The sequence below is a fragment of the Dendropsophus ebraccatus genome, chromosome 6, assembly GCF_027789765.1.
Source record: "Dendropsophus ebraccatus isolate aDenEbr1 chromosome 6, aDenEbr1.pat, whole genome shotgun sequence".
Classification (NCBI taxonomy): Eukaryota; Metazoa; Chordata; class Amphibia; order Anura; family Hylidae; genus Dendropsophus; species Dendropsophus ebraccatus.
In genome coordinates this window covers 88,523,986-88,550,296 of record NC_091459.1, presented here as the reverse complement: position 1 = coordinate 88,550,296, position 26,311 = coordinate 88,523,986, and the positions used below count along the sequence as shown (strand labels likewise).

The window sequence follows — 26,311 nt, the reverse complement described above, 5'->3', positions numbered from 1 at the left end:
GTAGCATTGTGTTCATTATGTTTATTATAGGAAAAAACTGATGCACAAGCCTTGCACCACATTTACTTTGACTTGTAGATACTTTTTATGCCATGATTAATTCAGACAGATATGTAAATTATTATAGTTGGGGTCTGACTAGACACTGGGTCTTGCCACGATAGGGCGTAAAAGTGCTTCCCCACAGCCCTGTAAAAAAAGCCTCTCAGAGGCTACTCCTAGGTAGTGTAGACTAAGCTACTGCTGGTGTGGTGATCTAGTGAGCCATCTCAAATGACAGTCGGTCTTCCCTAGTAGTGATACAAGGAACACTAACAGCTCAGTGATATGTGCAGGAAGTCCTGCAGTCACATGTGTTGCCTCGCATGGCTTCACACTGGCATTTTTCAGCAGGATAATCCTCATCCAATCCACATAAAGCAAGGGTTTCCCAGGAAGTGTGCTGGATCTACAGGCTCACCTACAACATCTTGATACAAGAGTTCTTCTCAGGTCTAAGAAGACTCTTGAGGTAGGTTCACACTCTGCAGACCTTTCAGTAGATATGCTCTGAAGAATTCATACATTATGATGATAAATAGGGCACACTGTCACCTGCTTTTGTTCATAGTGGAGACAAATGGGACCATCTAAAGCCCTAAACATTGTGCAAACGAAAACTTATACTGAGAAGCGTAGACACAAAAGAAGGTTGGCCAATCTCTGTGAAATCACTAAAGCCCCTATTACACAGGGTAATTCAGAACCTGTCAGGTCAGCGCTCGATTGCTTCTCCTTCCCCACTTGCTTCCGGTGCTATTACACGCGCCGACACCAAGCGGGTAAGAGCAGGGGGGGCGCTGGGAGCTGCCTGGGTGATCACTAGATCGTCCGGGCAGCCCATAGAAGATAGCGGTGGTCTGCTGCTATCCTGATAGTTGACATTTCAACAAGTTCAAAGACAACGATAAGCTGACATTGTGTATTCTATTACAATAAACGATTATCAGCTGTAACGTCTGATATTGGCCAAATACGACTGATAATTGCTTCACGTAATGTCATGTGGATGGCCAGATTAAAAAAGATTTAAACAAACGGATATGTCATAAAGATGTGTCAAAATATTTGATCAGTGAATGTTAAAACTCCCACGAATCGCTAAAATAAGTAAGGAGAAATGCTTAGATGCAGAAGAGTGCCTCCATAGACTTTCTACAGATTCTGTCCTTCAGTGAGGTGTGAAATGGGGGGAGAAGAGCTTAACTGATCACTTCTTCTTTTTCCTTCTGGACTCAGTGGCGTAGCTATAGGGGTCGCAATGGTCGCCATGGTGACCGGGCCCCTACGCTAGGGGGGCCCGCCGGCCCCCCTCGCCACTTCCTCCTGTGGGCCCCCAGCCCACGCACTATGTCCCCAGCTCCACTGACATTACTGATGGCACTTGCTGTCATCTGACTGGATCTCTTACCTAGTCAGATGACAGCAAGTCCCAGGCGGCGCTTCATCTGAGAGGAAACTGAGAGGATCGCGCTGCTGCAATCCTCCTCTCATCTCCTCATCACTGTAAGCGGCTCCTGCAGGGTGGAGGCCCCTCCCCCAGGGCCAAGTCACAATGCTGTGCAGCAGGAAAGGAAGAAATCAGTGAGTATGGGGTCGTGACCTGGTCTGGGGGAGGGGCCTCCACCCTGCAGGAGCCGCTCACAGTGATGAGGAGATGAGAGGAGGATTGCAGCAAGTTCCTCAGAGGTGAAGTGCTGACTGCAGGGACGCTGTGATCCTCCTCTCCTCAGTGGTGTATGCTGGATCCTGCAGAGCTGAGGGGTATGGGGATCCGAGCAGGGGGAGGAGCCTCAGTACTGCAGGATCCAGCTTATACCATGGAGGAGAGGAGTGCAGCAGGGGGCACATGGAGGAGTACTGGTCTGCTATATACAGGGGCACATGAAGGAGTACTGGTCTGCTATATACAGGGAGGGATACTGGTCTGCTATATACAGGGGCACATGAAGGAGTACTGGTCTGCTATATACAGGGGCACATGAAGGAGTACTGGTCTGCTATATATAGGGGGACATGGAGGGATACTGGTCTGCTATATACAGGGGGCACAGGGAGGAGTACTGGTCTGCTATATACAGGGGCACATGAAGGAGTACTGGTCTGCTATATACAGGGGCACATGGAGGAGTACTGGTCTGCTATATACAGGGGCACATGGAGGAGTACTGGTCTGCTATATATAGGGGGACATGGAGGAGTACTGGTCTGCTATATACAGGGGCACATGAAGGAGTACTGGTCTGCTATATACAGGGGCACATGGAGGAGTACTGGTCTGCTATATATAGGGGGACATGGAGGGATACTGGTCTGCTATATACAGGGGCACATGAAGGAGTACTGGTCTGCTATATACAGGGGCACATGGAGGAGTACTGGTCTGCTATATACAGGGGCACAGGGAGGAGTACTGGTCTGCTATATACAGGGGGACATGGAGGAGTACTGGTCTGCTATATATAGGGGGACATGGAGGGATACTGGTCTGCTATATACAGGGGCACATGGAGGAGTACTGGTCTGCTATATATAGGGGGACATGGAGGGATACTGGTCTGCTATATACAGGGGGACATGGAGGGATACTGGTCTGCTATATATACGGGGACATGGAGGAGTACTGGTCTGCTATATACAGGGGCACATGAAGGAGTACTGGTCTGCTATATACAGGGGCACATGGAGGAGTACTGGTCTGCTATATATAGGGGGACATGGAGGGATACTGGTCTGCTATATACAGGGGCACATGAAGGAGTACTGGTCTGCTATATACAGGGGCACATGGAGGAGTACTGGTCTGCTATATATAGGGGGACATGGAGGGATACTGGTCTGCTATATACAGGGGGCACAGGGAGGAGTACTGGTTTGCTGTATACAGGGGGACATGGAGGGATACTGGTCTGCTATATATAGGGGGACATGGAGGGATACTGGTCTGCTATATACAGGGGACACAGGGAGGAGTACTGGTCTGCTATATACAGGGGGCACAGAGAGGAGTACTGGTTTGCTATATACAGGGGGCACAGGGAGGAGTACTGGTCTGCTATATACAGGGGGCACAGGGAGGAGTACTGGTCTGCTATATACAGGGGGACATGGAAGGATACTGGTCTGCTATATACAGGGGACACAGGGAGGAGTACTGGTCTGCTATATACAGGGGGCACAGAGAGGAGTACTGGTTTGCTATATACAGGGGGCACAGGGAGGAGTACTGGTCTGCTATATACAGGGAGGGATACTGGTCTGCTATATACAGGGGGCACAGGGAGGAGTACTGGTCTGTTATATACAGGGGGCACAGGGAGGAGTACTGGTCTGCTATGTACAGGGGGCACATGGAGGAGTACTGGTCTGCTATATCCAGGGGGCACATGGAGGGATACTGGTCTGCTGTATACAGGGAACATGGAGAAATACTGGTCTGCTATATACAGGGGCACATGGAGAAATACTGGTCTGCTATATACAGGGGCACATGGAGGGATACTGGTCTGCTATATACAGGGGGCACAGGGAGGAGTACTGGTTTGCTATATACAGGGGGCACAGGGAGGAGTACTGGTCTGTTATATACAGGGGGCACAGGGAGGAGTACTGGTCTGCTATATACAGGGGGGACATGGAGGGATACTGGTCTGCTATATACAGGGAGGGATACTGGTCTGCTATATACAGGAGGCACAGGGAGGAATACTGGTCTGCTTTATACAGGGGGCACAGGGAGGAGTACTGGTCTGCTATATACAGGGGGCACAGGGAGGAGTACTGGTCTGCTATATACAGGGGGCACAGGGAGGAGTACTGGTCTGCAATATACAGGGGGCACAGGGAGGAGTACTGGTCTGCTATATACAGGGAGGGATACTGGTCTGCTATATACAGGGGGCACAGGGAGGAGTACTGGTCTGCTATATACAGGGGGACACAGGGAGGGATACTGATCTGCTATATACAGGGGGGCACAGGGAGGGATACTGGTCTGCTATATACAGGGGACACAGGCAGGGATACTGGTCTGCTATATACAGGGGGACACAGGGAGGGATACTGGTCTGCTATATACAGGGGGCACAGGGAGGGATACAGCTGTTGATTCAAAGGTTAGAAAACAATTAGAGAATGACACAGTACAGTCAATTAATAATATGGGGCAGTAGTACAGTACATGAGGGGACACAGTGCCACATTAAGGGGCGTCACCTTAGAGTGACTATAAGGGGGGGCCCAAACTAAAATTTTGCACCAGGGCCCATCAGCCCTTAGCTACGCCCCTGCTTTTGGTGGTTTGTGGGAGTCCCAGCACTCAGACCCTGAATGATCAAAACCTCAGGCATGTCTGTGACGTCAGAGTTGTTTTTTTTTTTTTTTTTTTTAATGACAGCAACACCTCACCGTGAACAATTACTATCATAATCATCAGCAGAGTCTATGTAGATGCAGTCACTAAAGGATCACATAGAAGGGAGACATAGATACACAGAAGATTGTCGGCAGAAAAAGACCACTGGGTCCATCTAGTCTGACCTTTTAGTATTTCCCTTCTTATTATCTTAGGATAGGTATATGTTTATCCCAGGCAGGTTTACAGTCTGCTATCGTAGATTTATTGTAGAATAGATTGTATTTCTATTAGAATGTGTCAGCTTGTACCAGACTTCATCTATTTTGTCATGATCCTTTGGATCAATTGATCAGTCAAGAAAAGCTTAAGTACATTTTTCATAATTTTTTTTATTGGTTTATTTAACTTGTGCAGCATAAAAAAAATGGTCCTGTGTGTAAATCCAGGGTTCAAATACATTTGTCAAATCACAGACAAAGTCTACAAGCCAGGGGACTGAATAGGTCTACACAGGCATCTGCTGGTGTTGTCTCTGTAGCAGATCAGATTTCAGCATCTCTCTTCAGAAGAACAGCTGTTCAGCCCTTATTTGCTAGGAAATGCTTTGGCTAGGCAGGAGTTAATTCTTATCCAGATCCTGCGACATCACAGCATCCGATGAATTTCAGGCGAAGGGAAAAAAAACTGCCCAATCAGAAGCCTCAGAGATCAGCGAATCAGGATCCGTCTTGCATCCTGTATGTGTGAGAGTGCGCGTGGGTACCAGACCCCTCCATCTGCCCTGATATCCTAAGCCCAGGACCATGTGTGCGGCTGAGTCTGGGCACAGCTGTGGATGACCCCTGCCAATGACACACTCCAAGGACTGCAGCCTAGTGACTTCCCCTACTGGGGGGAAGGTAGGTGTCTGTATGGATGAATTCTGTAAGGGGAACAAGCTGATCAAATGCTGTGGCCTGTGCAGAAGTGCTACAGTGATGAGATGGACTATTTTACTACCATCTAATACACAGGTGTCAAACTTGTGGCCCTCAAACTGTTGCAAAACTACAATGTCCATCATGCCTGAACAGCTATAGCCTTCGGCTTTGGCTGTCCAGGCATAATGGGAATTGTAGTTTTGCAACAGCTGAAAGGCGGAGAGTTTGACACCCCTGATATAGGTGAATATTAGTACAGGTTTGGGGTTAACCCCTATGCATTGAATTCTATTGCTCATCAGATATAAGTTAGTCCATTGGGCCCCACAAAAGTCCATAACAGACCAGCACAGTGCAACATAGAGTATAATACATAGGTTGATCATTACAGATAACACGACTAGAAGGGGTTATTCAGGCTTAGAAAAACATAGCTACTTTCTTTCAAAAATAGCACCACCCCTGTCCTCAGGTTGTGTGTGATATTACAACTCTGCTTCATTGACTTGAATGTAGCTGAGCTGCAATACCACACCCAAACTGGGTACAAGAGTGGCGCTGTTTCTGGCAACTATGTTTTTCTTTTCATGGGTAACCCCTTTATCCTGGGTTATAAGAAGAAGCTAATTTGCTGCAACCTATTTTATTTTAAATAAATTGTTTATTTCATATATACATGTGGATATATTTGCAATTCAGTTTACTCTCTTCACAAGACTGTTCTAATCTGGAGCAGGATTTTCTTTTGCAGACTTTATATGTTGGCTCTACTCTGTAAGAGTATGTTCCCTCTGAGTAAATTAGGCGGAATTCTGCGATGGAACTTTCTGCCGCGGAATCCCATCTGTCTCAGTGTGCCAAAACATCTCTATGGGAGAGATGGACGTGCACTCCTCCGTTGCCGCAGCTTTCTGCTCAAAGAAGTGACATGCCACTCCCCTGATCAGAGAGCGGCGGCAGCGGAGGAGCATGCGCTCTCCCATAGAGATGTTTTGGCACACTGAGACAGATGGGATTCCATGGCGGAAAGTTCCACCGCGGAATTCTGCCTAATTTACTCAGTGTGAACGTACCCTAAGAGAACTACCGGTTTTTACTCTGATATTAGGTAGTTGTCTGAAAGGGGTTTTGCTGTATATGAGAGATCACTGGTGAGTTCTTGCACAATGAATGGTGATTATACTGTTTGCTTTACTTCCAGCAATAGGTATATAATCTACTGGTTCCTTTCTGCCGCTATCCTTCGTGGATCTTTGCATGTTCAGATATGTGACAAAGGCCACAGCTGCCTATCAGATGGATTCCCACCAGGAGGTGAGCCTACAAGGAATATTAACACCGCTTACATAGGCTTTCTGCTTTGTAACAAAAGGGTTTCAACTGGTAAACCTCACAGCTGACATAGTTCTGTAATTATGGATCTGCCTGGTACTAATCTGTAATACCTTGTAAGGTCAGATTTAGATCTATAAAAAAAATAAAAAAATATTTTAACCTGAACCCTGCCAAACACCCACACACCACCACTATTTCATTAAAATGGTGACAAATTATTTCCCATCCTGTAATAACCTCAAATTGATCCATAACCCCAATGTAAAGTATGGCACTGGCCATACTTTTACATTATCTGCACTGGGTAATTGGAGTGAGGGAACACCCGAATGTGCCTGTATTCCAATTAAATAGAAGTGATGTTAACCCAGACGGTATCGGTACCGATGCAGTACCGGCTGGGTTGAACATCTCAGACAGTGGCAGTCCTGTGACAACAGCCGTGTTGCAGAACGGCTGCTGTTTTAGCACATCTGAACATGGCCTAAAGATGTGATCCAGAATCCCAGCAGTCATATGTAATGACCTCCAGTGAACCCCAGAGACCTCCAGTTCATGCATTTATAGTCTCAACTGGATCTGTATACAACCCCCTTAAAAATGACATGTTGCTATGGTTAGCTTAGGCTGGTTTCACACTACGTTTCTACAATCGTTTTTTTTTTTTTTTCATCTTTGCAAAAAAAAAAAAACTATGAAAAACAGATGCATTTATATGTGCATTTGTTTAGACCCGTTTTGACATTGACTTCTATTATTAATAAAAGGATCAATAAGGATCCGGGTTTTTTTTAACAGACACAAAAACGTAGTCAACCTAATTTTTGTGTCGGTTAGAAAAAACGGATCCTCTTTGATCTGTTTGTTTTTTTAAATAATGGAAGTTAATGGCAAAAAAGATCAAAACAGATGCACACAAATACATCCGTTTTTTTCATCCGTTTTTTGAAGAAAGAAAAAAAAAACAGATAGGAAAAATGTAGTTTGAACCCAGCTTTAGGGCCCTATTCCACAGTAACGATAATCGGCCGAATCGGCCCCATTTGGCCCGATTCGGCCGATTATCGTTCGGTGAAATAAAGAGAACGATCAGCCGATGATCGTGTCATCGGCTGATCGTTCATTTAGGGCCAGACCTAAAATCATCGTTCCCCCACCGCGCATCGCTACGGTTGAATAGAGGTGCGCGGCGGGCGACCGACGATTTCAGAAGCGCAGCATCATACATTACCTTCCAGGCCTCTTCTCCGCGCTGTCTTCATCCCCGGGTCCCGCGCGCTCTATCTTCCGAATGGTCGGTCAGCTGACGGAGCGCTCAGCTTGCTGAGTGTGGCCTGTCAGCTGACCTGCCATTCTGAAGATAGAACGCGCGGGACACAGGGATGAAGACAGCGCGGAGAAGAAGCCCTGCAGGTAATGTATGATGCTGCAAGGGCTGCAAGGACATCGGTAACGCCCTCACTCAGCGATCATCGGGCCGTGGAATAGGCCCAGTATACGAGCGGCGATCTAGCAGATCGCCGCTCGTTTAGATCGTTGATCGGGCCCTCCTCAGCCCATGGAATAGGACCCTTAGTTTCATGATATGACCTCCGGTTCTTGAGATGTGTTATTTGTATGGCAATTCAGTTAATAGTCTGATAATAATGGGAGTAAGCACGATTATACAGTCAGGGAATGTGTATCAGGCTAGAAAGACACACGGCAGTTTTTTTTTTGTTTTTTTGTTTTTTTTTTTTTAAACAGCCACTGCAGTTTTTGTACCAAAACCAGAAGTAGATTCAGATGAAATGGAGAATATAAAGGGAGGACTTGTACTTCTCTTTCCTGTTGGATCCACTTCTGGTTTTGGCACAAAAAGTGCAGTGGCGGCACTCCAAAATGCTGCCATGTGTGTTTTCAGCCTAAGGCATACATGCCCCTCAGTGTAAAACATTGACATCTTTGCAGATAGAAGACAATCAGAAACACAACTCTACATACACTGAACTTCTGCAGACTCTTAGTGTGTTGCAATGGATACTGACGTTTTTGCTGCTAGGTAAGTGTGATACATCTTTTTTAATTCCAATTCTTTTTGAACTATTAGGGTGAAGAGTTCACACTGAGCAAAACAGGCGGAAATTCTGAACAGAACCAGTGCTGTGGACTTCGCTCAGAATCCCGCCTGCCTTACTGTGATTCCTCCGCTCTCTGTTTAAAGAATTGACATCAGTGAGGCGTGCGGGATTCCGAGTGGAGTTCGCGGCGTGGGTTCTGCTTGGAATTTCCGCCTGTTTTGCTCAGTGTGAACATACCCTTAATCTGTTGGTTGATTACTAAACTAACACTATTGTGCTGTTTGGCTAATACAGCAAAATGCATTAGATTCATAGGGGTAAATTAATTGAAGAACGGCCTTTTATTGCCAGTCTTAAAGGGATTTTTGGGCCATAATAGACTGATGAGCTACCCACAGGCTATCCTGTACATAGCTCATCAGTCACTGGTGGAGCACTACAGAGTGAACAGGGCAGGAAGCAGTATGTCACTGTTTACTGTGTATGGGTGGGTTTACGTTGAGGAATCCGCACTGAGAAGTTCCCGTGGATTCCGCTGCTTGTCCCTGCTCAGGGCCGTGTGTATTTCCGCCTGTCCAATAGACTTCATTCTGTGGTCAGGTGAATTCTGCGTATTCTTTTGGCAGACAGCGTAATCCTCCTATGCATAGAATGGAATCAAAGCACAGGCGGAGATGTGCGCAGCCACGAGCAGGGGCGAGCAACAGAATCCGCTGGAACTTCTCCGTGTGGATTCCTCAGTGTGAACCCACCCTATCAGTGGGACCAAGTTATTGCATCTCAGCTCCTATTCAGCCGAACAGTAGCTGAGATGCAGATACAGTACACCACCAATACGCAGTGAATGGATAAACTGCTTGCGACCCTGTTGATTCTGCCAGATTTGTGCACAGAATTCATCAATCTGTGAAACTGTGAAAATACTTTGACTGTCTGTGCAGATATTATATATAAACTTATCACAGACGATAAACATTTCACATGTTCAGATGTGCCTGGTAAATCCATTTATTTTATCTTCAGGCCCAGTGTGTGCTCTCCTGATCAGCTGGGTTATATACAGCAAACTATGGCCAGTGTTCGCCATCTATATCATCTGGATGATCTCTGATTGGAAAACACCAGAAAGAGGTAAGAGGTAAAAAGGACAACCTGAGTAGACCTTATCTCCAGTACATTAAGGGACATACCGTCTTTCTGCTTTGTCACAGTGCTAACAATCAGGCATAAGAATGGTGTAAGGGATCAGTTATGAATAAATCAAAATGACACATCAGATTTGTAAATCATTTACTACATACTAATATATTTTATCATATTTGATTCTTTTCCATGCTGTCTGTTTTGTAGGTGGAAGGAGGTCTCTTTGGATGAGTAAATGGACCATGTGGAAACACTTTAGAGATTATTTCCCAATTAAGGTGGGTGTAAATATTAGTGTATGGAGGGTAACATGTTTTGCAATGAAAACATGAATGAGTAACAAAAATCTGAAGTAACCTGGGAAATCTGTAAGGAGATTGATAAGGGCATGTGTAGGTTTTCATGGTTAGGGTATGTTCACACTGCCTCAGTGTGCCATAGTATTATATGGAAGAGCGCGCGCTCCTCCGCTGCCACCACTCTCTGTTCAAGAAGTGACATGTCACTTCTTCGAGTGGAGGGCGGCGGCAGCGGAGGAGCGCACGCTCTACCATAGACAGGCTATGGCACACTGAGACAGACGGGATTCCGACGCAGAATTCCGCCTAATTTTTTCAGTGTGAACATACCCTTATACTGTACTGCCTTTACAATATGTCCTACCAGGCAGTATTGTAGTCAGTAGCCCTCTGGCACTTCATGGAACTGGCCACATTTAGTAGGCTATACAATAGTAAAGTGAACCCATTAATTTCACGATTCGTCTTCTATCTTACTACTAAAGGACCCAACAATGTATTGTGTGGGTCCCGAAAGAGGGTTAAAGAGGTTGGCCACTTTATTGTAAAATTGTTCATTCTACAGTATACACAAGTGTACTCACTGTAAACACTGACAGCAGCTTCCTGTGTACCTCATAGAGCTAATATCAGACACCCCTCTTCCACAGTGTGTCCTCCTGCTCTATGTGCTGAATGGTGATTCTGTCCATAAGATCCCAAACCTGGAGGAACATGTGACAATGCCTCTCCTTCTGTATCCTTCATAGGCATATACAGGCTAGTGGAGGATACAGAGCTAGGGGTATGATCACATGTTTCTCCATGCTCAACCATCTTTTGGACAGAATCACCACAGAGCAGGACAGCCCAGCCTGGAGGAGGGGAGTCTGATATTAGCTCTATGAAGTACACAGGGAGCTGCTGTCAGTAAGGTCAATGAGTACATACTGTACACTGAACAATTTTACACTTTAGCTGCCAACCCCTTTGAAGATTATATTCCTGTTTTCTTTCACTCCACAGAGGTACATTACAAAATCTTTACTGCCTGAGCAAACAATCACCCTGTCATATTCTCCCTCAGTTGCCCAATAAATGCACATAATGGATTACCAGATGAAAAATACGACACCCTTGTACTGAGGCCCACATGTTCTATTTATTTTTTTAATCCTTATTCCAGTCTGTATGTTTTTTTTTCAGTTCTAGACAAACCCTGTAATCTAATTTTATCTTATTCTTTAAATGGAATCTGTCAGTTCTACATCATGCTCAGAGTTCAGGTGCCAAAGAGGCTGTACTGAGCCACAGTATGCATGCCTCCTCCCTCCCTCACCTCTCCTGGCCTTGAGTGATATATATGTTTTAATGCTGGAAGCTGAGCTCAGTAAATCAATCAAGGTGAGGAAGAAGGAGGCATGCATGTTGCAGCTCAGCACTGCCGTTTTTGACACCAGACCTTTGATCATGATCTAGAGCTGATAGATTCTTGTTGTTTCTAGGTAATAGCCCAAATGAAATATATAATAACTAAGTTCTGTTTTCACTTTCAGCTCCATAAAACGGCAGAACTAGACCCAAAACACAACTATATTTTTGCCTACCACCCTCACGGCATCATGAGCTTTGGAGCATTCTGTAACTTTGGCACAAATAGTACCGGATTTTCCCACATCTTCCCCAACTTGAAGCCACACCTGACCACATTAGCAGGAAATTTTAAGGTGCCTTTATACCGAGATTACCTACTGGCTGCAGGTAAATGCGCTTCTACAATGACTTACTGCTGTGCTAAAAACAGACAATCTAGAACCTAATTCCATTAAAAGCTTTGACTGTCCAGACCTGATGAGAATAGTAGTCTTGTATCAGCAAGAGGGCTGCAGGTTTGACACCTGTGATTTACAGGGAAATGAGCAGAGCCCCCCTTTCTCCTCAGGTAGTGACACCAAAATCTTGATGTGCACTAAATTACAGGACTGCACTATTGTCTCCCAGAGAGGCAATGAGAATGTTACTGTGCAAAAAAAGCTCATAGGAACAGAGATATGGCATGTCTACTAACGGTGGAGGTTATATTATTAGACACACAACTTCACATAGCTTATTTTAAGTGGAGTAGCTACTTTACAAGCAGGGCAGGCAGCTGCTATGGGGCCCGTGTTTGAGGGGGGCCCGTGGATGCACAGGGAAGATAAGAGCCCTCCTGTGTCCTTCTGCTTAACCCCTCATGTACTGCAGTGTATAAGTGACCCATTGTTTACTTACATGCTGCAGCATAAAAAGGGTTAATAAGCAGAGGACAAGGAGATCTTTGCTTTACTCCTCTGATAACCCCTGACCTCTGTTCTGGCTGCCACAAGCAGTAGGAAAATGTGCAAGCTCCATGCAGAGGTCAGGGGTTATCAGTGCATGAGCAGTGAAGCAGAGATCTCCTTGTCTTCCTTTTTAACTCTTTTTTTTTGTGTTGCAGCATATAAGAGAACATTAGGTCACTTACACACAACAGTACATAAGGGGTTAAGTATAAGGTAGTCTGCTCCTGCACCTATGTATTTGACCGTAAGGGCTCCTAATGGACCCTTATAGTTAAATACAGTGGACTGACAGAGCAAGCAGCCATTGGCTCTCTGCTCTGCCAGTCGTTTTATAGCTGTACTCAGGATTCTGCCTCTGGCCAAGAGATTTTATTTTTGGCATCACGAATATATATATATATATATATATATATATATATATATATATACAGTGCTTTGTGTTGTGCGTAGGAGGGGGGGCCGATATACACGTTTGCGATGGGGCCCCATGAGTCCTAGCTACGCCCCATCTTATTTTGGATATTTATTTAGAGCTTGTGTTCACATTATGTGTTAGAACAAATGCCACTGTCATGTATTGTTATGGTAAACAAACATTGGGTTTCTGATATGTTGATTTTGGTGACAGGGATGTGCTCAGTGGCCCACTCCTCTATAGACTACCTACTCTCCAGCCAGTCTTCTGGGAATGCAGTGGTAATTGTCATAGGCGGAGCAGCAGAGGCATTAAACTGTATCCGGTATAAACATATACTGACATTGAAGAAGAGAAAGGGGTTTATCAGGAAGGCCCTGGCTAATGGGTAAGTGGCTACAGCTCAACTACTTGTTCATGCCATCTAGTAATATTTCCATTTCATTGTAAACATGACTGTTGGAAGAACCCAATGTTCAGAGCTGCATCAGCTACTCCCACTGCCATGAAATAGGTCCTTGTCCTTGAAAAAGAAACATTAAGTGTGAACACAAGCTCTTTTTTATCTACATAAACTTACAGCTGTATCATATTAAGGTCAGTTAAATTACATCAGTAAAAAAAAAGACTGAAAAAGCTTGATTACCTCTGCCCGTTGGTCTTAGTGAAGGTCTTTGCATATGGGCATGTCAGAAGGTCGTTAAAATGATATGCACACTTTACGTTGGTTGTCCACTTTGGAAAATTTCATTTAGTAGCCCCCCCCCCCCCCCAAAAAAAAAAAAAAGAAAAAAAAAGAAAGAAAAGTTTATCACATTTAATAATTTTCCCTACTGGAGCTATCAGTGATTAAGAGTAATTTGCAGAGAAACTGGACGTTCAGATTGGAACTGCTCCTGTAACAGCCTCATAACAGTTAACAGCTATATAGTTTACATGCAGATGAATGGTCATACTGTTAAAGGGATATTCTGGAGAACAAAAATAAAATCTCAAAGCAACTAGTACAAAAAGTTTTACATATTTGTATAATAAATCAAATTAAAACCTTCCAGTACTTATCAGCTGCTGTGTACCCTTTCGGAAGTCATGTGGTTCTTTCTAATCTGACATGGTGCTCCCTGCTTTTACCTCTGTCCATGCCAGGAACTCTCCAGAGCAGAATAAGGTGGAGGTTTTCTTCTTCTCCGGACAGTTCCCGACACAGACAAAGGTGGCAGCAGGGAGCACTGTGTTGGATTGGAAAGAGCCACACAGAAGTCACAAAAGGCTTGTTTTTATATAGAGAGATGAGAGCAACTCGAACATGCTCAAATATTGCCATTCAGCATTTGATTACCAGTGGCTGAAGAAGTTGGATGCAGCCCTAGAGAGTCTGGGAAACATAGAGTCCTATTCCACGGGCAGAGCAGGGCCCGATCAACGCTGTAAACGAGCGCCGATCTGCTAGATCGGCGCTCGTTTACTGGGCCTATTCCACGGCCTGACAATCGTTAGCGAGGGCTGTAGGGACATGGTTACCGTTGTCCTTGCAGCCCTTGCAGCATCATACATTACCTAGCAGGGCTTTCCCTCTGCTCCGTCTTCCTTTCTCCCCGGGTCCCGTGGCGCAGCATCAACTCTGGCCAGTGATTGGCTGAGCGGTCTGACAGCTTAGTCAGGCCGCACCGAAGCTGATGCTGCGCCGCGGGACCCGGGGAGGAAGGAAGACGGAGCAGAGGAGAAGATGTATGCTGCTTCTCAAATCGTCGGTCGCCTGCCGCGCACCGCTGTTCCATGAAGCGATGTGCGGGGGGTGACGGGTGATTTTAGGTTTGGGCCTAAATAAACAATCAGCCGATGACACGATCATCGGCTGATCGTTATCTCTGTTCCACCAAGTGATAATCGGACGAATCGGGCCGATTCTGCCGATTATCGCTCCGTGGAATAGGCCCCATATATACAGACTATGTATTCCTCTAGAGTACCCCTTTAAAACATGTTGGATCAGATAATGCACTAATCTGGCTCATAGAGGGTAGTAGGGGCATATGAACAAGAGTCAAGCCCATTTGTCTTTTTTTTTAAATGGTTGTTTTAGGTCTTAAGGTTTGCTGAATTGTGTCTGTACCACATGATTATAACTGCAGCTACCACAAGAAAGAGAGTCTGAGTGTCTGACCACACTCATCTTTCTAAAATTGTTGAGGCAGACATGATATAATGCCCAAGTATAACAGCATAAAAGCATTGGCACTTCCTTTGTGTGAAAATACCAGTTGACCAGTTTCAGCAGGTTTTTATATCCTCTTTACAAATACAGTGCCAATTATCATAAATATATTATCCAGAAAAGCAATTTAAATTATAGCAATAAATCAGTGTGATAAATTACAAAGTCATACATCTAAACCGAGTAATAAAGTTATATACTTAGAGGGTTACAGGAGAGACGGGCTGTAGTCCAAAGCCTAGGGTTTATGCCTATACTTTAAGAACCTTAAGGAAGATCTATAGCAATGTTTCCTAGGTTTTCTGGTTAAAATTCCAGAACTATGCCCCCACCCCCAGGGCCATGAGGGAGATGTAAATATCTGGTCATTCTAGTAGTCAAGTGGGCAGTCCTACTCAGTGACTGACAATTTGCTATGTACTGTATTAATGTGTATAGGCAGTGCTGTCACATAGGGAGTAGGACTACCCACTTGACTATTTGGTATAACTGGCATTTTATTCATGTAAACTTGAGACTATACTCCTAAAATTATATAGGAACAGCTCTAGTGTTGTTAACTATGTGTTGTATGGTACTACTTCTGGGAAGCAGCCTTTGGCAACCTTGATCTTACCATGGTGGCCATTATTGTTAGTCATCCAGCAGCTGTTAAACTGGGCAAAACACCAAAAAATATGAGACTTCAGAAGAAGACATCAGGGGCGTATATCTCTAGATAATTGTTTTAACTCAGATGGAAATGTTCTTTAAAAAAGTAGGGTAAGGGAGAAGGATTTTAATAGCCATATAGGTATTATGGTGTTATAGCAGTGATGACAGCAGTGTGCAAAGTGGCTTTGGTGCCATTATTGGGTTAAATTCTTCCAGATGTTTTTTATTCATAAATTTTCTCTTGAATCCTAAAAATCCTTTCCAGTAGTAGTGACTACTACAATTGACATCTAGTATTGTCATGAATTGCATACTTCATTCTGTGATATATGTACTTCTTCTAGAGCATCCTTGGTTCCTATCTATTCATTCGGGGAGAATGAAGTACTTGAGCAATATCATTTTGAGCCCGGCACTTGGAAAAGGACCCTGCAAGAAGCATTCCAGCAATGGATTGGTTTTGCACCCTGTATCTTCTTTGGACAAGGGATCCTTTCCAGCTCTTCCAAAGGAATAATGCCCCTTCGTAAAGCCATCAACACCGTGGGTTAGTGCTATCTTCGTATTTTGTTTAGCTTAGGATAGGTTCACACTGCATTATCTTTGTTTAATGTGTAAGTTAAAGGAGAAAGTCTGGCAAAATGTTTTATTAAAATATTGTATTGCCCCCCAAAATGTATACAAATATACACTTATTAAGGGAAATGCACATAAAGTGTTTTTTCCCTGCACTTACTACTGCATCAAGGCTTCACTTCCGAGATAACATGGTGATGTCACGACCTGACTCCCAGAGCTGTGCGGCTGTGGCTGCTGAAGAGTATGATGGCAGAGGGTTGCTCAGTGTCCCTCCAGTGCCCTGTGTCCCTCAGTGTCCCCCTGCCATCATCCTCTCCAGCAGCCACAGCCCGCACAGTTCTGGGAGTCTGGTCGTGACATCAGCTATTTATCCAGGGAGTGAAGCCTTAAAGGGGTTATCCAGTGCTACAATAGGATGGCCACTTTCTTTCAGAGACAACACGACTCTTGTCTCCAGTTCAGGTGCAGTTTGCAATTAAGCTCCATTCACTTCAATGGAACTGAGCAGCAAAAACCCGCCCAAACTGGAGACAAGAGTGGGTCTCTGGAAGAAAGTGGCCATGTTATTGTAGCTCTGGATAATCCCTTTAATGCAGTAGTAAGTGCAGGGAAAAAGGACCTTATGTGCATTTAATAAGTGTATATTGGTGATTTGTTTAAATTTTGGGGGGCAATACAATACTTTGATAAAAATTTTCGCCGGTCTTCTCCTTTAAAAAAGTAAGAAAATAGAAACAGATGCCATACTGCAGAATGATTAAAAAAATAGATTAAAACTAGGGATGGTCCGAAACTGCTGAGGTTCGGGTTCGTATGAACCCGAACGCTCGGCATCAGATTCCCGCTGTCTGCCCGCTCCATGCAGTGGGTGGATACCGCCTAGAAAACTGGGATACAGCCTATGGCTATGACTGTATCCCAGTTTTCCAGGCGGTCCTCCCGCTGTATCCACCCTCTCCACGGAGAGGGCAGACAGCGGGAATCATTGCCGAGAGTTCGGGTTTGTATGAACCCGAACCGAACTCGGTTCGGACCATCCCTAATTAAAACCTATCCATTTTTTTAAATATACAAAAAATATAATTGACCACATTTCCCTGTACGTTGGCATTAAACCTACTGAAACAGAAATAGTGAAACACAGGAAAACATAATGTGAACCTAGTCGTTTAGCCATGTAATAATTCACTTATACTTTTCACTTATTTCCTGTGGATATAGTAAAAAAAAATCACTAAATGACTACTTCCAAAATGGAGACATACATATCAGAATGAACATTATTAACAACATGGAACTAAATTAGAACAAAAGTAATATGAACTATACAAACATTCTACATGTGTTAGTTTATCAAGTTGTAATTCTCCAAAATCGTAATAATTTTTATCAGCAACAGTAAAAAGCATATAGTGGCACTCACCGAGTCCTTTAAAATGATGCTTTATTTCAGGGCAGATACAGAGCAACAAACAAGTGCACACAGAGGAGGAGCGACGATCGTTTCGCGCTACTGCGCTTCGACTGGCTCACAGTGATTGCGTCATCAGGCGCAGCTTAAGTAGCTCACTACAAGCTATGCATCTGAGACGTCAATATTGCAATACAAGTAGTGTATACCAAAAGTGAAAAAATACACAAAATACATTAACAAAACAGTTAAAATAATATCATAGGATTCTACTACAAGAATGAGCTCATTTCCATTCTGTCATTTAGACCTGCAGGTCCCATGGCTCCCGTCCGTATAATCCAGGAGGTCTCGGTCCTGAGCAATGCTTTATGCCAATCACCTCCATTCTTATTGGGCGGTACCATTTCGAGACCTATGAATTTAAGACAAGAGATGTCACCACCATGTATCTCTCTTACGTGCGAAATAACTCTAGGGGAACCGGATCCTGATCGTATTGACTGTAAATGTTCCCTAAAACGTATGTGCAGATTACGAATAGTTTTACCTATATAAAAGGTACCGCATGTACATAGTATGGCATAAACCACATATTTCGATTTACATGTCAGGAATTGTCTAATTTCCCATTCTATCCCACCAAGCCGCACAAATTTCAAACCAGCATTAAAAGAACAATGTGAACAGTGGCCACATTTAAAATTACCACGCAGGGGATTTCTATGGAGCCAGATAGTTTCTTTTAGTTGTTGTCCACTATGTCGAAGCCTGTCACCTATCGTGTGAGTTCGTCTGTAGGAGAATAAAGGTTGTCGCTTAGCTGTCTCTGTCAGGTCGTGATCGTTTTCAATCAGATGCCAATGGCGTCTGATTGCTTCTTGTATGGTTTTGTCCATGGGTGTGTGTGTAAAAGTAAATACAAAACGGCTGGCATCTTCTGCAATCCCCCTTTAGTCTCTAAAAGATGGTGTTGTGTCTTTTCTTTTGCTCTTTCCCAACCATCCTTAACTATTGCTGGGGGGTATTTCCTGGCTGGGAAACGATTCGAAAGCTCCGCTGCTTGCTTATTAAAGCCCTCCTCATTACTGTTCAAGCGTCTCAGTCTTAGGAATTGGCTATATGGGATGGATCTCTTGATGTGAGGGGGATGGTAGCTATCAAAATGGAGGAGGGAATTGGTAGCTGTAGCTTTACGAAAACCTGATGAAGTGATAGCACCATCAACAATCTCCACTCTCACATCAAGAAAATCCAAATTATTTCCTCCATATACTGAAGTGAAAGCCATGCTCATTTTATTATCTGTGTTCAAATACTCAACAAATGAGGAGAACTGATCTTCAGTACCGAACCAGATAATAAAGACATCATCCATGAACCTGAGGAATGTCACAATATATTGAATGAAAGGATTATTCATGGAAAATATGAAGCGTTTTTCGAAAATTGCTAAAAATAGATTGGCTACTGCACAAGCCACTGGTGTCCCCATTGCCACTTCGGATATCTGTTTATACCATCTGTTATTAAATTTAAAGGCATTATGACTTAATACAAATTCTAGTGATTCACAAATGAAGCTAATACAGGACTCCGGTTTCCCTAATCCCGCTAGGACCTCCTGGATCGCCTGTACACCCGCATCCTGCGGGATGCGGGTGTATAGGCTCTCCACATCAATGGAGGCCATGGCAAATCCATCTTGCCATGTAACATTACCCAAAGCCTTCAAAAAATCACCTGAATCTTTTAAGTATGTAGGAATACTCTGTAAGGTAGGGCGCAAGAGCCAATCCAGGTACTTCGACAAACTCTCCGTTACTGATCCTATCCCCGCCACAATAGGGCGACCAGGGGGATGGATGAGCGATTTATGGATTTTTGGGAGGAAGTACCAGGAAGGCTCTTTGGGGAATTCAGGTAGCAATTTTTCAGCAGTACGCTTTGAAATAGCTCCTTTCTCCACTTGAGTATGTAACAATGTTTGAAGTTGGCTCGAAAATTTAGCAGTAGGGGCTTCTTTAAGCTGCAAGTAGACAGAGGAGTCATTTAATAATCTGTCAGCTTCATGGAGATAGTAGTCCATGTGCATCACAACAACATTACCTCCTTTGTCTGCCCTCTTGCAGATTAAATCGGTGCGACTACGTAGCCAGGACAACGCTTTAGATTCCCCTATTGTCAGGTTGGGATTATCAGTGGGATAAATTAAAGATCTCTAGACACCATGGTGGAGAAAAGATCTAGTGCTCCCCCTGGTTGAATCGGGGGGCAGAAGTTTGATTTCCGACCACCTATGAAATTGCTGTCAAGTTCCGTAGGAGGCTCTGGAACATCACTCTCCGTTAGGCTTGACAGTAACAGTGTACCCTCTATGATGTCTGTAGGGACATCCATTAGGGAACTGAATCCCAGTGGTCCCACTTGGGCTGGTATCTCCCCAGGTAGTTTAGATACAGTATTAAGGGGTTTCTTAGCAAAGAATTTTTTCAAGCTCATTTTACGCACAGCTTTAAATAGATCTACTTCAAATTTAACTACGTCAAATTTTTCAACCAGACAAAAATTTAGCCCTTTAGAGAGTAGGGATACACAGTCATTTGTTAATGGCACATATCAGTCAAATTGATAACAGAAGATGTACCTGAATTATCAGTATCGTCCTCTAGTGCCAGAATACTTGTTTTCTTTTCTGGCCCTGATTCCATCTTTGGGGTTTTCTTCCTTCTCCCCCTTCGTGTGCTCCCCCTAAAGGGGCAGTATCCGACCTTGGGGTTACAGCTGTTCTACCTCCTGGTGGACCTCTTGAAGTTTCATCAGACAGGCTCGAATCGGAATCTGTTGTCCAGAAATCTTGACTCCTCTTTTTCTGTTTCCTACGATTCCATTGTTGCTTCTTGTTCTTGTTAGATTTATTTCCCCAGTTGAACACTTTGTCATTCTCATAGTCCGTCTTATCTCTCAAGAATTTATCTGGTTTTTTCTCTTTAATTTCCGCTTGAGTGATAATGAGTTTCTTGTCCAGTTTGGACCAAAAGTTTTTATTTTGTTCGTCTGAGAATCTACTTTTAAGCTCTTTCTTGGCTCTACAAAGTTCCACCGTAGTATTCTCATAGTCCATTTGGCTTCGTTGGAGCACAATTCGGATTAAATTGAGAGAGTGTTCCATGTGGGCTGTTTTCCACAATCTCAAAAAATCTGTGTCATCACCATATTGAGCAGGTTCTTTAAATTGACGTAGGCCCCTCGGGACTCTTTGGCATTCATTATATGAGTGTAGCGAGTTTATAGTCCAGAACAGGCGGACCTCTTTATCCGCTAATGAATTAACTCGTAATTCCAATGCCTTAGTGCTCAATAATTGTAGTTCGTCCTTCATATTGCAAGACATATATGAAGGCTACAGCTACCAATTCCCTCCTCCATTTTGATAGCTACCATCCCCCTCACATCAAGAGATCCATACCATATAGCCAATTCCTAAGACTGAGACGCTTGAACAGTAATGAGGAGGGCTTTAATAAGCAAGCAGCGGAGCTTTCGAATCGTTTCCTAGCCAGGAAATACCCCCCAGCAATAGTTAAGGATGGTTGGGAAAGAGCAAAAGAAAAGACACAACACCATCTTTTAGAGACTAGAGATAGGGGGATTGCAGAAGATGCCAGTCGTTTTGTATTTACTTTTACACACACCCCCATGGACAAAACCATACAAGAAGCAATCAGACGCCATTGGCATCTGATTGAAAACGATCACGACCTGACAGACAGCTAAGCGACAACCTTTATTCTCCTACAGACGAACTCACACGATAGGTGACAGGCTTCGACATAGTGGACAACAACTAAAAGAAACTATCTGGCTCCATAGAAATCCCCTGCGTGGTAATTTTAAATGTGGCCACTGTTCACACTGTTCTTTTAATGCTGGTTTGAAATTTGTGCGGCTTGGTGGGATAGAATGGGAAATTAGACAATTCCTGACATGTAAATCGAAATATGTGGTTTATGCCATACTATGTACATGCTGTACCTTTTATATAGGTAAAACTATTCGTAATGTGCACATACGTTTTAGGGAACATTTACAGTCAATACGATCAGGATCCAGTTCCCCTAGAGTTATTTCGCACGTAAGAGAGATACATGGTGGTGACATCTCTTGTCTTAAATTCATAGGTCTCGAAATGGTACCGCCAAATAAGAATGGAGGTGATCGGCATAAAGCATTGCTCAGGACCGAGACCTCCTGGATTATACGGACGGGAGCCATGGGACCTGCAGGTCTAAATGACAGAATGGAAATGAGCTCATTCTTGTAGTAGAATCCTATGATATTATTTTAACTGTTTTGTTAATGTATTTTGTGTATTTTTTCACTTTTGGTATACACTACTTGTATTGCAATATTGACGTCTCAGACGCATAGCTTGTAGTGAGCCTGATGACGCAATCACTGTGAGCCAGTCGAAGCGCAGTAGCGCGAAACGATCGTCGCTCCTCCTCTGTGGTATGCACTTGTTTGTTGCTCTGTATCTGCCCTGAAATAAAGCATCATTTTAAAGGACTCGGTGAGTGGCACTATATGCTTTCTACTGTTGCTGATTTACTTCACTACCTAAGTAGAGCACCACCGATACAGTGACGGTATCCCGGACCTGGTGTGGGGCGTCTTCAGCCGTATCCAATTTATGTCAGAGTGCCCACTATATTGCTCTTAGCATGTGCCATTGTAATAATTTTTATGCCACTAACAATCCAAACCAGATAAGCACTTCTTTATCCATCATTCCTTCCCAAGTCACCATATTGTTATTTCCTGTAAATAAGAATAGAACTAAAAGGCTATGGACACTGAATGCATTTTTTTTATTGATGCATTGTACTTTTTACAGAACATTTGCCATAGGTCTTTATTAAAAACTTCTTCTGCACTCTGCATATTTTCAGCTACAGTGCAGGCTGCTCTGTACCATTCAGAGTGAAATCCAGCTCAGAAAGAGTGACAGAATGAGCAGGCAGATAGTCTGACATTCACTGAAGGAGACAAAGCAGCCTGTACCTAATCTAAATACATGGAGGCTGCAGAAAAAAGTGAAAAACATCTTTAAAGGGATAGTCCCTTCTTAACTAACATAGTTATATTTGTAGGGCTTGTCAAGTAAAGTACTTTTGCAAATACATTTATTTAGCAAACTTGCCTCCTCGTCCTCATTTGCTGCTATATATATGTATATGTATACTGAATAATATAAAAATATATATACATATTTATGTACACACCAGACAGACCACTGGATTTAGAGCAGAGAGGTGGTTGGTAACCTAGACAACAAGCTGTAAACAATGGGAGTGAAAGATCAGCATATGAGGACAAGGAGGCAAGTTTTCTAAATGAATGTATTTGCAAAAGTCTTTTACTTGATAAGTAGAGATGAGCGAACCTTGAGCATGCTCGAGTCGATCCGAACCCGAACTTTCGGCATTTGATTAGTGGTGGCTGCTGAACTTGGATAAAGCCCTAAGGCTATGTGGAAAACATGGATATAGTCATTGGCTGTATCCATGTTTTCCAGACAACCTTAGAGCTTTATCCAAGTTCAGCAGCCCCCGCTAATCAAATACCGAACGTTTGGGTTCGGATTGACTCGAACCCGAACCCGGTTCGCTCATCTCTATTGATAAGCCCTACATTACTTGAGATGGGAATAACCCTTTAATAAAGACCAATGGGAGTTGGGAGTTACAGTTTGTTTCCGCTCCATTACAGAAAGTTGTCCTCGTGTGTCTATGCTTGTTTCCATGAAAAATAGCTGCTTGTGATTTATTAATTTGACTTCAGAGGAAAAATTATAGTAGGGTGTGTTAAATTCACATAAAAGCACGACTAAGTCTCATGAGTGTCACATAGTAAAACTCACAATACATATGCTACAGCTGTTATGGGGCTTCTAGAAAACAGCCACGTGTTGCTTTGGTCCTATTCCATTTCACAGTGAATAAGAACAATTCCTTTAATTATATAGCACCAACATATTACACAGCTCTGTATAGAGACTGTCACCTCTCACATTGGTTCCTGTCCCCATTGGGGATTACAATCTTAAAGGGGTTATCCAGGGCTACAAAAACATGGCCACTTTTCTCCCACTTTTGTCTCCAGTTCAGGTGTGGTTTGCAATTAAGCTCCATTTACTTCAATGGAACTGAGTATCAAACGCCACCCAATCTGGGGACAAGAGTGGTGCAAACGTGGCCATGTTTTTATAGCACTGGATAACCTCTTTAATGCTAAATAAACTTATCAGTATGATTTTAGAGTGTAGAAGGAAGCAGAGGACCCAGAACAAACCCCCACAGAACACTGTCTTTGGTGTTTGAACCCGGGACCCCAGCACAGAAGGGCAGTAACTCTAACTGAGTCATTGTGCAGCCTTTTATTTGCCTCCAGAGAAGCCATCCTGAGGGTCACTCATCTCTTACAAGAAACTGAGGGGTGTTGTGGAGTGAACTCACACAAGGACAGGGGACTCTCATTTTGATACTAGTTAGGTGGGCCACCTCCGCACCAGATATTTTTTCATAGTGATAGTCTGGATGTACAGAAATATCATTAAACCAGTTAACATGGCAATGTGTTTCATATAAACGATTATGTTCAGCTAGAACCATAATTCCCAAATCTCCACTTTCTAATTTAGTTCTTGTTTAATATACGCTATCATAATGACACAGTTTTTAAGGTGTGGATACAACCTTGACATGTGCTTTCCTGCTTATTATGACTCTCTAAATTGCAGGATATGCAAATTTTAGTTTTGTAAATGGATTTAATGGACTTTCAACACCCGTGAAGTCTCTCCACCCTGCCTTCTAATAAAGTACCAGGTCTGAATTGAAGAGTGGGATTGCCAAAGTTAAGATCAAAGACTAATAGTTTCCTCTAAAGTATTTCATATTCTCACTGAGCTTTGTGAAGTGCATTGGTTTTACAGATTTAGATGCACTTTCTTTGTTCTCACTACGTTTGATAAATTTGGTGCATAGGTGTATGTATAACCAAGAAGGGAGGGTGAAGTCACCCTGTGTAGTCAGATGGTTTCTGTATTCTGCTTCTTTAGCCAGTACCCTGCTCTGTACTGACAAGGGGCAATCACCTTGAAACAGCTGTCTACAGATGTGTAACATTCCCATTTAAGGGTGATTCTGGCTTAGCATTTAAAGGGGTTAAAAAAATAAATCTGCTGCAGAAGCATATGGCATTGCTTACCTGTCAGACCTAGTTCTGAAACTACCAAAAATCCATTTGTTTGGGGGTCTTTGTTCTGTATTTTGTGGTTGTTCTTCCTGGTTGAGCAGTTGCTCAGTACTACAAGTTCCAGAATGCATTGCTTTCCCTCAGCTGTTCATTACAGTCCTCCACCCTGCACATTCCCCGCCCAAAGCTGTTGCAGAGCATCTAGGCTGTGTTCACACATTGCAGTTTATTGTGGGGACTATTAGTAATGACATTATATTATATATCTTGGGATGATAGTTTAATAACAATACAATTTTCTCATGCTGGAGTACCCCTTTAAAGGTGTCAGGCAATGACCTGCAGTAATGCTGCCTCCAAAAAGCGACACAAAAGGGCAAACTCTCTTCTTTTTGTTTGCATATGCGTATTCCAAAAATTCCCAGTAAATATAATTAACCTATGACTCCCCATGCCTTTTAGCATTCTCCTCAAGCAGAAACATTACCTCTCCATTTCCTCTCCTTCTTCTCGCACACAAGGCCATACAGAGGGACCTTCATTCTTATTTTAGATTAGTCTGACCAAAAAAAATATATATATATAGTTGCACATGTGCACAGCCTTTAGTTTCTAGTGCTTGGATAGGAAATCATTAACACAGCATACGTGAACTATAAGGTGTGTCTTCTCTTCAGGGGATTAAGCCTTGTTATTAGGTGACCCCAAAGACTATTGTAGTGATTATCCTGACCTAATTTCAGTTTTTTCTTTTAGTGGGTAAACCTATCCCTGTGCCTAAAATGGAGAACCCTTCTGAGCAGGAGGTGGACACGTATCATTCACTCTACATTAAAAGTCTACGGGACCTTTTTAACGCGCACAAGGAACGGTTTGGTCTGCAACAAAGTGACTCTCTAGTGCTGGTATAAGAAGAGGATATAAAAGAATAGCTGAACCAAAGGCCAACAATGCAGTGATTATGGATTTGACTGCCAGCAGCATCAGAATATGTTAGGGGTCTCTACTGTACACCTGCTAGGTGACACCTAGGGAACCGTACTGCACTTCTCTCATGTCCAGTGTGAAGCATTGTCTGCCTAGGTGACTCATGGCAAGTCTTCCAGGAACAGGTGTCACCGGTGTTGTAACTCTGTTATCGGTGGACAATGACGTGGGTTGGGAGGACATACAGTGTGTAACAGGAAGAATGTAATATGTCTGTAAAAAATGTTCTGTATAGTCAACTTTGACATAAAGAATGAATGTACCCTGTTTTAATGCATTGTCTACCTGTCTTATCATCTTTCTTCCTCATGCAGGTAAATACTTCTACCTTAAAAGA

At 43.4% G+C, this 26,311-nt stretch overlaps 1 protein-coding gene across 2 annotated transcripts; it reads left to right on the top strand.

The window, feature by feature from the left end:
* Positions 1–431: 431 nt before the first annotated feature.
* On the top strand, positions 432–26,247 carry LOC138794927 (diacylglycerol O-acyltransferase 2-like). Of its 2 annotated transcripts, none has more exons than XM_069973867.1 (9): positions 432–511; positions 6,518–6,630; positions 8,602–8,692; positions 9,735–9,842; positions 10,062–10,132; positions 11,689–11,893; positions 13,082–13,256; positions 16,082–16,284; positions 25,744–26,247. In XM_069973867.1, the coding sequence occupies exons 2-9, from the start codon at positions 6,574–6,576 to the stop codon at positions 25,896–25,898; spliced, it is 1,065 nt and encodes a 354-aa protein (XP_069829968.1). In that variant the 5' UTR covers positions 432–511; positions 6,518–6,573; the 3' UTR covers positions 25,899–26,247. The 2 variants fall into 2 exon arrangements, with proteins under 2 accessions (XP_069829968.1, XP_069829967.1); XM_069973866.1 differs by lacking the exon at positions 432–511 and adding an exon at positions 5,137–5,295.
* Positions 26,248–26,311: the final 64 nt, after the last annotated feature.